The following is a 14,031-nucleotide window of genomic DNA, read 5'->3' as shown; positions in this document are numbered from 1 at the left end:
CCTTCTTTTTTTATTTCTATTTATTAATTTAGCTTCTTCTGACTTTTAGTCGAATTATGCTGTCATCCAGCATCAAACACAGAATCTGAGCTTAGAATCGTAACAAGCACAAAGCACCTTATGAATGTGCAACGATCTAAGTTTGGAAAGCCATTATAAAATGGTCACATTATCACAGCAAATAACTCCTTTATACTTGCACAAATTAAAACCTGTCTCTGTAGAATATCAAAACCATATTTTCTGTGTTTTAGATTTTCTTGAATCACACAATTATCTTTAAATATGTCTCACACATCTTAGTGAGCAAGATGGCACCAAAGAGTCTGGCAAGATTTTCATCCTTGTGATGTACTTTGAGGAGAGGCAGTACAAATAGCTCTGCCAAGGCCCTCAATCTGGCCTCAGAAATTTTGCCGTATATCTTTTCACACCTTGTGAAATGTGTGGTTTCCAAGATATTGCTTTCTTTTCACTACTGGAGAGCTGTGTAAAATCTGGAAAAGGTCCATATTTTCAATGTATGTCTCTGACCCCCATGTTTTGTGAAACATGAAAACCCCTTCTTTGAAATTCAAAGCATTATTTTGGGGTTTTCTTTTAAATCTTGGGTGGGGGGGATTATACCTATGATCAATACCAGTAATTATATATATATTTTAATAATATATATATTTTTTTTTTACAATATAGCACCGTTAGTGACTTCAGAGGTACATTTGATCAGTGGCAAATATTGGGTTCTAATTCCATTCATAATCCACACCCTGGACAGTCAGCCTCTCCATCACAGGGCATCACACACTCACCCAGTCACTCACACTCACACCTGTGAACACTTTCACACAGCCAATCCACCTACCAGCATGTGTTTTTGGACTGTGGGAGGAAACAAGAGCACCCAGAGGAATCCCATGCAGACACAAAACTCCTCACTAATAGTAAGCCGAGACGAGGATTGAACCCAAGACCCAAGGACACCAAGACTCCCAAGAGTTTTATGGCAGGAATACTAGCTGTTGCACCATCTTAAGGTCAGGGTTACTATAAGCTTTACCACCTCCATGCTCAAGTTTGACATGTACTGGAGGATGATGCATAAAGCTAGTCATAGTTGTGTAAATTTAATGGAAGCATTGAAGACTTCAATTTTCTTGCACACAAAAAGCAAGTTTGTAAAATTTTATAAATTATTTATTATACAGTGATAACCAAATGTACTGTTTGGACTGAATCTGGGTTTTCTGTAGCTCTTGGCCTGGAAGAGGGTCTCCTCCCATGTCAATTAATTTGAACCAAGAGAGCATCAGGAATATTGATAAGGGGAACAGCTGTAACTGAATTATTCTAATTATGAGTGAGTTTATTACCTCAGGTTTCCCAATATAAGCTACTGATATGATGCACCCCTAGTGTCAGTTGTTGATTTTATTCTCAGCTACAAACGTTGTCTAACATACATTGGTTATATGATTTAGACACTTTTTCTTTTGCAAAACTCCAGACACATTGACATTTTCTTAACATTACAAAGTTTGGCAAGTCCTTCAATTGTACCCAGGTGGTCATTTTATTTCCTTTAAGCCATGGTGCACAGCTTGTCTCCAGCTGTTGATGTCCAGCTGTAATTTTGCATTGTGTTCTGCCTGCAGTATGACCTGCAGGTTTGAGGCTCAGGTAAGTCCTCAGCCCAGTCCTTTATTACTGCAATGCAGACAGACATTTCTGGCCACACACTGAATAGCCTTGATTTTGAATAGCTTTGATTTTAGGCTTGAAATAAAGTCATTGCTGACACTGTGTTTCTACTTACTTGTGAGTTTGTCATGTCATAAATAATACTGGCATTTTACAGATCAACAGCATCTATCAGGCCAGCAGGATGCCCTCCTTGGGGCCTGTTTAAACATTACATTTTGTGTCACAAGTTCTTTAGTTCAAAATAAAAACTTTAATGAAAGTGTAAACCGTGTTTATGGATTCTGCCAACTTTAGACATATCTGAAGAGAAGTGCTTATATTGTGTGGGATCCTGCCAAAATAAGATCTGGTATCTCTCACATTTGGAGTGCATGTGTTCTGGAACTAATGTGGGTCCATCATCTCCACCTTTTTATATATTTTTTGTAATAGAAGGGATTTTGGTTTTATTGGGAAGGGTTGTGATTGTATTGGGAGAGATTCTGGTTCTAATGTGTGGGAGGTTTTGTTGTACTGGGCAGGGTATTGGCTGTGTCTGCCATTGCCACCTCGGACATGGGAAACTTAGTTTGCTGATGTTTTTGTTTGTTTGTTTGTTTATCCTTAATTTACTGATATATGAAAATGATCAGTGTTTGCATTGTGATTATATTGATATTACGATTATTTACTTATACCCCAGAATAACCTTTTAATAAAAGAGAGGTATTTATAAAGAGATTGGTTCATTGGAACCATTTAAAAGCAATATTTGAATAGGCATTCCATTGTGGTGTCAGCAGTAGCTGTGTGATAGCTGGGTTTCAGGCTAGAATTATGATTTTTAGAGCTAGAAAAAGGCATTACCTTCTACATAAGTGTAACTGTAATTCATTCATAAATTCCATTCATTTATATTAATGGGTACACTTTGATATTATATTGTGTAATTATAAATTTTTATGAATTCAATTATGAATTTGACAATATATACACAGTCATATATTCTGACACCACGTTTCTTGACATTTTGGTGTATTTTGTCTGTCTGTGTGTGTGTGTGCCCACACACACTATAGTGTGCTGTGTTTTAATGACGCATATATCCTCCTGTCTGCTCTTAATCCCAGCAGTGCTGGCTCAGGAGCAGATTACTGACAGCAGACATGAGAAGAGTACAGAGCAGGGGACTGGCGCATGCACACACACACACACACACACACACACACACATTCCATTTTCTATTCCCCCATCTACACTTCTCATTATGAGCAAACAGTGCAGCCATTTTCTCTTTGCTTTATTTGTTCTGAACCACCATCTTTGCTCTGGTTATTCTCTCACATTGGAAATGTTTTTGTTTGATGATCAACATTCACTGTTTGAATCAACCTATCATGTCTGTGTGTGTGTAGGCAGATGAACAGATACAGAAGCTCCAGGAGGAAGTGTTGAGGCTTAAGAAGGACCACAGCTGTGTCAGTCTAGAGGTGGGTGCAGTTCCACTCTTCCACTAACGATGTGTTCTGATGATCAATGTCACCTCACGAATTTGAAAAGGAAATATGGCGTTTCTGACACGAGCATTGATGCACAACTTCTGTTAATTTCTTCAGTTTAATGTAAAACGATAAAGAGCACACTTTTGCATCAGCTTTTTTTACCCCCCAAAGAATCAGACAATCAATCAATAATGTACTTTTAGCAACAAAATGTCCAACCTTTCGCATATAACTCTATATACTTCTTTATTTATATATATACCTTCATTAAACACAGGAGTACATTCCATGCTTTGAAATCTCACTCTTGTTATACCAAGGATAAATTCAGACACCCATAATGTTACATGAGTTCACCAGACAAAAGCATACAACCAGATATCTTTTGAGAATGGCCTATGACAACCTCTACAGAGAGAAAAATGATTCAATATTTCTTGCTTGCCTATTTCTTTTTAATTCACTGACTGTGAATATCCTTATTGTTACTTTATCATCTCAAAAATCTCAAACCTATACCTAATCTCTTCCTATGTATGGATGTGTATGTACCACTTTTATTTCCTTCTTCATTTTCACAAAGTCCTAAGCACTGAGATTTACAACCACTGGGGTTATACGTTGATCAGGGGCCATAAAAGTTTTTAAAGTGCAGCCCCATTTTGGGGTAAAACATATTTTGCAACTCTGACTTGTTTAATAAGATGGCTATTAGCGTGAACTTTTGAAATCTCTTGTAGGTCTACAACATGAATGACTGCTGTATATCAGTAAGCAACTGAATGTATTACACTTGTTTTATTGGGTCTGCAACACAGAGCAAAATGAAAGAAGACAAACATTCACATATAAAACAAACACCATTCCGTCCATTTTTTATGACATAGCAAAAAAAAGTAAATGAAAGCACAAGGTGGAATATCTACAGTAGATCTGTCCATACAAGCCACATTCAGGAGAGAATCTGTAGGACAGAAACTTTTACAGGAAAATAAACCCCAGTCTACCACTTGATATATGATCATTAATCCATAACATATAGTAGTTCCTAAAAGGCAGACAATACATAGTGATAAACGTAAACAGTTTTTGTTAATCTAATACAGTGCATGCACACAGTTTCCCACCAAACACCTGGCTTCATATGAACTTTGTTTTTTGGGGCTAAACTTGGTTGGTCTGTCATTTAACCCAAGACAGGCGTCTTTTTTCAGACCTACATTTCAACAAATCTTAGATATATGCCTTCTAGTGACGTCTTGTAGACTTCTTTTGTCTTTTCAATTTCAATCCAGTATGCGCATTGTTTAGACGGCTGGCCAAATAGAGTTTTTGCTGGGTGGGATGGTTTCTCTTTGATTTCTGCCTCATGCCACTGTAGAAATGTGTCTCATGGTATCAAACAACCCTTCTACCCAACACTGCTCTGGGAGGGCTGTGCATTGACTTACGATTGTATATTTTGTATACAATCATTCTCCCTACCCCTAGGAATTTTGCAAGACCTATGAGCTATCATGATGCCCAGGTACAGAATCACTGATATAAATGTATAACTGTTAGGGATATGCATAAGTTAAAGTGAAACATTTATGTGTAATTAAATATTTAATATGTTAACAATGTCTCTAAGTCTAGCTACAACCTTAAACAACAAATAATACTAGTTATGTATATATATATATGTGTGTGTGTGTGTGTGTGTGTGTGTGTGTGTGTGTGTGAGTGATCATAGCATCCACTGAACAGGAAAAAAGCTTATCACTCAATAACCATTATCCCTTATGCCTTGGTAAATTATGCCTTATGCCACACAGTTCCACTGTCCTGGGGGTCATGGGTTTGCCCTGTGTCTGTGTGGGTTTCCTCCAGGTGCTTGTGTTCACAACCCAAAAACACATGCTGGTAGGTGAATTGGCTATGCAAGATGTGCATAGGTGAGTGTGAGATGGCACTAGGGATGGACTTCCACCCTGCTCAGTGTGCTCACTGCCCCCTAGTGTTCACTAGTGTGTGTGTAAATGTGTGTTTCACAGCACGGATTGTGTTAAATGCGGAGAACATATTCCTCTGTGTGGAAGCACAGTGGCCAATAAACTGATTCTAATTCTATTTCTAATTCAGGATGTATATTGATAAGGATAAGGATCAAGCAGTTACAGAAATGGATGGATGGATTTAAAACCGTGGACAGCACAAGAGGTGACCATAAAGAAAAAGCGAAAAGAAGAGTATTGAATTCCAAAACAATCACTTGAAATTGAAGACAAATTCTCAATTAGTTTTAAACGTAACATGTACTCAATACAAATCTATGAAACCTTATGTACACAGATCACAATATGGAGATGGTATCAGGTTCTTAAGCCTAAGCTCTGTGTCACATTTGGTTTCCCAGAAAGGGATTGAGCCTAGACCTGGCCTATATAGCATTATGCATGGGGATTTTCAACACTCTGGAGCAGCTGCTCTTGGGATTAAGGATACTATAGCCAATACCAAACGTCAGCAAGAAGAGCATAAAACCTTCCAGCACTGGCCTGTGCTGCAGTGGAACTCCTTTTCCTGGGGTGATACCTTTTGGATGAGTTGGATTTGCTTTAGTCACTGATGAACTGATCATCCAACATCAGCACCTGACCTCACTAATGTTCTCTGAAGTCAGTGCCACCATGTAACAATCCTCACCGAAATATTCCAACATCTAGTGTAAAGCCTATTGGCTCTTCTCTTTACTGCATCCTTCCTTTCCAATCCCAGGCACCTGCTCTCCTCCACACTGCACACTCCTCCAACTTCAGCTACAGCTCAGCTGTAGACAACATTAGGGAACATAAAGCATGATAGAAATCCCATCTGCACATGAACAGTTGTTGTATAAACATAGTGACAAGCTTTGGGAGCTCAAGATTGTTTTGATAGGCTACTTATTGAGAATAAAGGCTACAGCATCCTGGAGGCTCTTTGCCTTGGCTCTGTCTGTCTCTGCATGTATTTTCCCAGCGCACAGTCCACAATCCACTGTCCTCTGGTGCTTGTGGAGAATGGCTAGCTCTTATGGGGGTTAATGGAGAGTCCAGCTCCAGGTGAGGGTAATTGGGTCTGGACGGCTTTGTAATAGGGGTGCAGTGGGTACCTGAGCAGCGTCCTGGTGCTACTAATACCTCTCCACCCCCCCCCCCCCAAACATGATACTCCCCCCACACAACTCCCCACCCCTCATCCAAGGAGTGCTAGGGTCCGGCGAGTGCAGAATGATTGCTAATAAAACATTTGATTGAGAGGAGAACGGGCGTGCTAGCCATAAACAGACTGGATTCTGCCCTTTAATTTCGCCATCTCCAGAGAATTGCTTTTGCCGTGCCGCAGAGCAAGCCTCACACACCAGCAGTTAGTTGTCTGCCTTAGGACTGGGGATTTAATTTAGTGTGTGGTTGTGCGTGTGTGTGTGCGTGTGTATGTGTGTGTGTGTGTGAATTTTCTGCTCCTGAGGACAAAGACGAAGGGCTTTTCATTGTGAATTCTCACTATTCTAGAAGCTGCCTCAGTGCTGATAAGAAAAAAAACAATCATTTCATACTGCAGAGTAAATTGGCCGTGCTGCAGCTAAGATGGCTACAGCCGTGGTGAGAACAGAGCAGATTCTAATTTAACCTCTCCTGCAGGTTGTGCATGGAGTGCTGCTACTACTCCCATATTACGGCTCATGTGAAGCCATAAGCTAATGCGCAGTCCGGACCCATGTTGGGAGTGCGATATGTTGCACACGTTTGGCGCTGGTTCCATTAGGCTATGTTACATAGCAGCGTACATTTTATGTTAAACTGGAGGTTGTGCACAGCATCATGAGTTGCTCTATATGCTTTGCCTTTCTGGTGCAGGTGAATGTTTTGCCGGTGCGTCGGCTGTTAGGTGAGCATCTAGAGGCTCTGATGAAAGGTTAGAGTCGGAGCATATATCAGACGTACAACAGTGCGGTAATAAAAGGCCAGCCGTGGAGCTGCTCCTGTCTTCTGGGAACTGCACGCATTTTTACTGCCTCTCTGACAGCAAGATGAAGTGCTTGTCCAATTAGAAAAATATTTGGGCACATACCTTCCAACAAGAGCCGTTCATTCTCTGCCTTATTTCCAAACCCATTTTATTAGGAATCTTGTGTTGTTTTTTTTGCATTTTCTATGACTGGTGCTTTTTTTACTATGCACACAGTGCGCATACTAAATGTTACTGTGCCTCTATCTAGCTATTGTTTTTTTTATCATGTAAAGGACTAGGAGGAATATGGACTGTATATGCACTGAGAGATGTTTCAGGTTTCAGTTACAACCATCTTGATCCACTACCATTAATCCTACATCTAACATATACATAATTAATGTATGCCAAAATATAGCTTTTGTACCTGAATATGGAGAGGATTAACATTAGTTTAGACCAGTGGTTCCCAAAGTGGGGGGCACGTCCTCTAGGGAGGGCACAGAGGTATTGCAGTGAGGCGCAGCAAGGCAAATGTCACTTGTAACAATTCCACTGTTTTCTTTTGTGAAATATAAAAGTAAAAGGTGTGTATGTTTGTTGGAGTTGGGGGGCGGGGCTCAAAAGTATTCTTATATTCAAAAATGGTAGGGGGTGGGGGGGTTACTACAGGAAATGTTGGGGAGCCACTGGTTTAGACTGTTACTCTTTGCATAGGGCTGCAGATGTAATCATCTTAAGCTCCTCCAGTAATACTAAGGTTAAAGCCTTGGGAATTTAGCTTTTAGATCTATGGTTGTGCATTTTTTCCCTTGAAACAACAGACTAGCAGTAATGTAGACTACATAAGGGTTAGCTTAGTGCTGTATTTGGCTACAGACTTATTGTGAGCCTCTACTACATCAAATTTGACCATGCCACAACATTGCTATTGTCTTCAACGAAGGAAAGCTCTACCAGGATGACAACATACATAAGGGTTGATGTAGGATTGTTTTTAGGTTGCAGTTTCAACCATCTTCAGCCTCTAAATGCTAATTGTTGTGCATACCAAATTTAGCCATGCCTCAATATGCCTCAATAGGTGTTTTCTAAGGATGGAAAGGTCTAACTGGACTTCATCAGCCATAAGATGTGTGTAGGTTGGTTTGTAGTTTTCTACCATTTTGATCTACGAACCCAGTGTCCTTCTTAATTCTTAAACCATTCGTCCAGCCCCCACCCACCTTCAAGAATAGATGCAGGGTTTATTTTCTCCCTCCTTTTCTTTTTTTTCACAGTGCATTAAAATTAAATTCTCTCTTGTTGTTGTGAAAAGAGGCACACGTTAAAAATAATTGGATGTGGGAGAGAACAAAGGGCTGCCTCCCCTTCCCTGGCTGCACAGCCCGGCGAGGCGTTGATTCGGAGCCCCGCCGCATTGTTCTGCTGTCTGCAGCCATCCCCCCAGCCAGACACTCAGCGCTGGAGAAGTCACTTTTAATGTCTGATAATCAAGGTGAATTTTCAAAAAGCTGCCATTTTCAAATGATGGTGTATATATTATGTGGGGGACGGGGAGGGTTTTTCCCCCCCTCTATCTTTCTCTCGCGCTCACTCTCTGTCTCTCTCTCTCTCTCTCTCTCTTGGTTCTCTCTTTCTCTGGAGAGGAGGGGCAGAGTGGGCGGGAGCTGGTTCCTTGGCCCATGCACAGTGAAAGAGAGACACCTAATGGTTGTCAACAGGGCTGCAGGCTCCCCTTGCTTCCTGAGGCTGTAAGGGAGGAAAAAGGGGAGGGTGTGTGAATGAGAGAGGGAGAGAGAGGCTTGTCAGTCTCATGACGGCTGTATGATTTGCTTTGTCTGTGACAAGGTGTGTGCTGTAAATGTAACTCAGCAACTGCCTCAGCAACAGCAGCTGCAGCCGTGGTGGTGTGTTTTGTTTTGTTTTGTTTTTTCGTCCTTATGCCCCCCTACCTTTCCAAAGAGTAGCACTGTTATACTGTTCTTCTATTTATGTGAACCTCTAACCTGATCATTTGATTTACATTAAAATATGATTTGCTTAACGATGCAAATTGTAACAATTGGATTTATTGAGTTTACCAACTGGAGTTATTTTGAAGCCATTTAGAGTTATTTAGATATACACCACTATGAATACACAAATAATAATTGGTAAAATACAGAATTTACATACAGAATATGCAAAGCTTGCTGGTCAGAAGAGTTGTAGATATCAAAATATATATTTTATAGCTGAAAAGGTAGTACATAATTTAATATACATTACTCTAATAGATAAATGTTCTTTTTCCACCTTGACTTGTTCTTCAATGCCAAGTATTTCTGTCCACTGCAGCACACAGACCATCTGTATAACTACAGGAGAACAGGGCTAGTTTTTGAACAAAGGAAAACTGTAATGCTCAAACAGACTAGGCTACAGCAGGCTCTCTCTGTTCCACCGTAGGTCTTGCTGAAATGCGTAGGTATGATCGTTCCTTTCCACCCACCCACCCCGCCCAACCCACCTCACTCTTCTGCACCATATACTCCCCCCCTCTGTTCGTTCCACAGCGGCCCGCACCTCTTTCATTTTTCAGCGCCGCTCCCGCACCCCACTGCTGCGCTGCGCTTTCACACCGGCCCGCCGCAATCCATTACAGCACCAGGCCTACAACGCAATAATAAGTGTGTGTTTATTTTCTGCAGGACTGATTTACTAGTGTTCCACCGGCTTTGGGGAGGGAAAAAGGGGGCCAGCTGTGCGTGTGGACGAATAGAATCTGAGCTATGACTACAGCTCTCTCCACTGAAGTCGGCAAAATAAGAAAAAGATATGTAAGATTTGCCTGCGGTTTCACTGCCTGTAAAGGAGGCCCAATAAGAAATATAATGCAATGAATGTATAGTGCTATGTATTTGGATTATGCTCACAGTATGTCTGTATATAAGTAAATACAAGTGCGAAATACTACATCCTGATGCAATTTAAAACTAACTTGCCAATATACCATTCAAATATTTTGGAAGGTGTCTCATTAGTTGTCTTCGCGGAAACTCATATCTGTCAAGCTTTTATAACTGAGTGCTGTAGTTTTATTGTGTTTTATGTTTATTAGTCTAAAAACGTGAGTTTACATATCTTAATTCTATATTGTACTCTGACAAAGGTTGATTTGATATTTAGACACATTGGCCATGAAGTAGATGTCCTTCAAACTATTAACAAACGAATTCACAGTAGCTTTTAATGTGTTTTAGTGTCTGGAGTGCTTTTGTCTGGAGAAGAAATGTACAGGGATATTTATCCACATTTTCAAAGTTCAGACGTAGAATTTGGTTTCATTCTCTGCTTCCCATGATCCAAGAAACCGATGTTGAGGTCTAGGCTCTGAGGTGGTCAGTCCTTTATTCATGATCTTTGTTTAGTTTGCAAATTTCTTGGTAACGGATTCACGTTCTTTCAGACCCATATTAATGAGATGTCTTATAGTGGCTGGACGAACAAAATCATCTCTGGATATGTTTGGTTTTCAAACAAAAATGGAGCTTGAGTCCCTTGTATCTGTCATAAATGTAAGCTTTACCTGTTGATGACCTGATGGGATGGTTTTGGTGCTTTACCAGGTCTTGCAAAGTGGTTTAGGGGTCTCATTTTCTATCTTTTAACAATTTCATGTAGAAAACTTATATGTTTTCACTTGTTCCTACTGACTTTTCCCTTCCGTTTCCAAGAAATGTTTGCGGAAAAATATCTCACTTGTACTCGAAAAGAAATAAAGGGTGGTTTTGTACAGTATTGTTTAATTCATATTTTGATGCACTGCCCACCCCTAGTTGCATGTACCTCTTTGCACAATACATAAAATATATATTTCTTTTTCATTGGTGGCTTTTTGAGTGAGAGCTTCCCCCTGACTCTGTGGAAAGCACACTTTGGCCGGGTCTCTTGTCAGTTGGTGGTAGTGTAACTGCAGTGATTTTGATTTGGTTGCTGATTGTCCCTGCTGAGAGCCATCACATCCTGCATTTCATTTGGTGCTCTGAGCTTTGAGGAACTGAATGCATACATACAGACACGAACATGAACACATACACACCTTACTAGTCGGTGGCCAGAAATTGCAACAGAGCTTTGTGTGGGCTATGAAACGGCAGGCTCCAAGTGTATTAGCCTCTCTCTCTCTCTCTGTCCTGTGACTTCCATTCTCCTTGTGTGAGGCCTCATCCAAGCACAAAGAAAAAAGACGAATGATAAAGTTGGTGCTTTCCTTTTTTTGTGTGTGTTTTTTTTCCTCTTTGCTCCCTCTCTCTTTCTCAGAAGTAAATGGGAGCATAAAAAAGCCTTTGGTCCAGTGTGTCTGTTTTTGTCATTGATTATCTAAGCCGCAGGGTTTGTTTTAAGGCGGCCCGTCTTCAGAAGGACTGACTTAATGCACCAGCAGCGAGGGGGAATGAGGACGAGGACGAGAGCAGCCAGCCTCTTCCTTTCTCTTTCATGAGACGTGTCATGCTTTCTGAGATGGATTCCCTCTCCTGCATCTGGAAGTGTGTGTATGTGTGCGTGTGAGGGGAAGAGAATGCATCTCCTTTGAGGAAAGCGCACACACACAAAAACACTCCGGGAATGGAGAGAGCTCTTTTAATAGGTCGCTGTCCAAAGTTGTCAAGGGTATTTGTTTGTGCCGCTCATTTCCGCTCAAGTGGAAGTCGCACTCAGCTTTTAATCGACTGGTTTTTGCTCCAAATAAGCAGATTGGGAATAGAAATCGCAACGCACTCTGTAGCCACTGAATGATGCTTCTCAGACACATTTACACTGATTGATAATCTTGACCCAGGTGTTGTGGTTTTAGTGCTGAAAATGTCTGCATCTTGACCAATAAGATGTTGTTTGCATTTTGTTCCTTTTCATTCTCAGCACATTTTATACTAAAAATAAACATGACAAAGACTATTAACTCTACTCTTCCTGTTTGGGCCATAAATAGTAACCCTGTAAAAAATATGTGAGGAAAAAATAATACTAATGTCTGCTAGCACTTATAGGATTGTCATATTTTCTTAGCACTAAGCTAATGGCAGTTCATGTGAATAGAATTCACCTATTCTAGATAAATGCAGATATTTGAGGTATTTTAAAGTCATCTCATCTCATCCTCGTATCTGCTTAATCCATTTCAGGGTCATGGTTGTAAAAGACATTCCTGGTCTTATTTGAAGTAACAGACCTATTCAAATACGTTTTACTTTTTCAGTGGCATTTCATTGACATACAAAAGACATACTGGAAATCAAACAGTGATTGGTTTATTCCATTCTCAGTTAGTATTTCTGTCAGTTATTATTCTGACACAATAGGCCTTCGTTTCACCCCCTGAAGTCCTAAATCATGGGAGAGCTCATTTGTCTATCCAGTGTTTTAACAAGCTCTTCTATCTATAAAACACATCTGTGGTATACAGTCAACATTATTCCCCTGAAAACAGAAGACTTGTTGGTTCACAGCACACATATGGAAAGCCGTGTATTGGATAAGTTTTGAGCTAAGTTTTACGTTATTTTACAGATGACATCGGAATGCACAGGGATGGTTGTTGGTGGTAATTGATTGTTGCTGCACATGCAGCAGGTGGAGATTAGGCTGAACAAAAAAAAGGCTGCTCTGTTTCTTTAATGTAAACAGGCTTTACTCCTCTTTTAAAGAAATTTTGAACCATTTCTTCTGGTTTATCCATTGTGAACTATAAAAAGCAGATGCTGTTATCAGGAAGTTTATGAGGTTTTGATTTGACAGCAACATTGCAGATACAGCATACAGATGTTGTATCACTCTTTTTCAGCAGATGGACCGAAAGGTTATGGAAGGTGATCACCTTCGACTAAAGCAGGATTTAGTGTTGTGGTTTGTTCTGGCTTCAGTGTGCTTTGTCTCATTGGGTGACTGCACGTTTTATGCCGCCTGTACCTCCAGTCCTTAAACTGGAGCAGCTGGACACATGGGCTTTCCAGAGACACCCAAAAGCCATTGAATATATATGTTTATGTCAGGAGAGAGAGAGAGAGAGAGAGAGAGAGAGAGAGAGAGAAACAGAGAAGAGAAAAAGTCCATCGAACACCCCATAAGATCACTAGGCTGTGTTTCCACCCAGCATAACTCTGCAGCCAGTAAAGTAAATGTAAGAGTATGGGTGTGTGTATGTGTGTTGTAGCCTCTTCTTGTCTAGCGCCTCTCCTCCACAGAGACTCATATTTCTTTGTGAGGCCGTGGGGACAGCAGCACTCACACACATTTAAGTGACTGCCCTTTTCCTCGCATTCACTTGAGAATAGCATCACACTTAAGCCAGCACTAGGCCAGTGCACTGCCTTTGTCCAGCATTGTTTTAAAGCTTGCACTCTCAGTTCAAATCACTGCTAGTTCTTGGTTCTGTTTTTCACTTTGTCATAGGTCTCCTCTAGAAGTACATTCGAGTTGTTTCTGTAGTACATTCAGCTCCCGTTCTACTCATGGAGTAACTGCATGACCTCCACGCCACATTGATGAGCTTATTCCTGGCTTGCCTCTCTTTGTTTGTGTTTTGTGTCTCTCCAGAAGCGGGCTCCTGTTGCTGTGTGTGGGACAGACGCTGGGCTCTCCGTGTGTGCTGTTTGTAGAATGTGTGTTAGTGCAGTGTGGTAGAGAGGGCCTGGCCCTGTGCCAGCCTGGGCACTGCGCCCACGAGGAGGCAGTGTATGGCCACCACTCCAGCGCGAGAGCCGGCTGGCACACACTGAGATTAACCAACAAACACAGCAGTACTTTCGAGTCCTGCTCCCATCCAGTATATTTCAGTCATTCTCTACTCCAAAACACACACTCTAGCTCTATGGTTCTCACCGTTTAACTG

The 14,031-nt window shown here is 40.9% G+C and overlaps 1 protein-coding gene across 6 annotated transcripts in view; it reads left to right on the top strand.

Annotated features, from left to right (window-relative positions):
- LOC136672315 (polyamine-modulated factor 1-binding protein 1) overlaps positions 1-14,031 on the top strand; it is a 188,224-nt gene that overhangs the window by 109,806 nt on the left and 64,387 nt on the right. For all 6 annotated transcript variants that reach the window (XM_066648311.1, XM_066648313.1, XM_066648312.1 and 3 more), the window contains one exon: positions 3,096-3,170. In XM_066648311.1, coding sequence (XP_066504408.1) covers positions 3,096-3,170 — 75 coding nt within the window. The remainder of the gene's footprint in view (positions 1-3,095; positions 3,171-14,031) is intronic.

The sequence above is a fragment of the Hoplias malabaricus genome, chromosome 16, assembly GCF_029633855.1.
Source record: "Hoplias malabaricus isolate fHopMal1 chromosome 16, fHopMal1.hap1, whole genome shotgun sequence".
Classification (NCBI taxonomy): Eukaryota; Metazoa; Chordata; class Actinopteri; order Characiformes; family Erythrinidae; genus Hoplias; species Hoplias malabaricus.
This window is presented reverse-complemented; position numbering and strand designations above follow the sequence as displayed.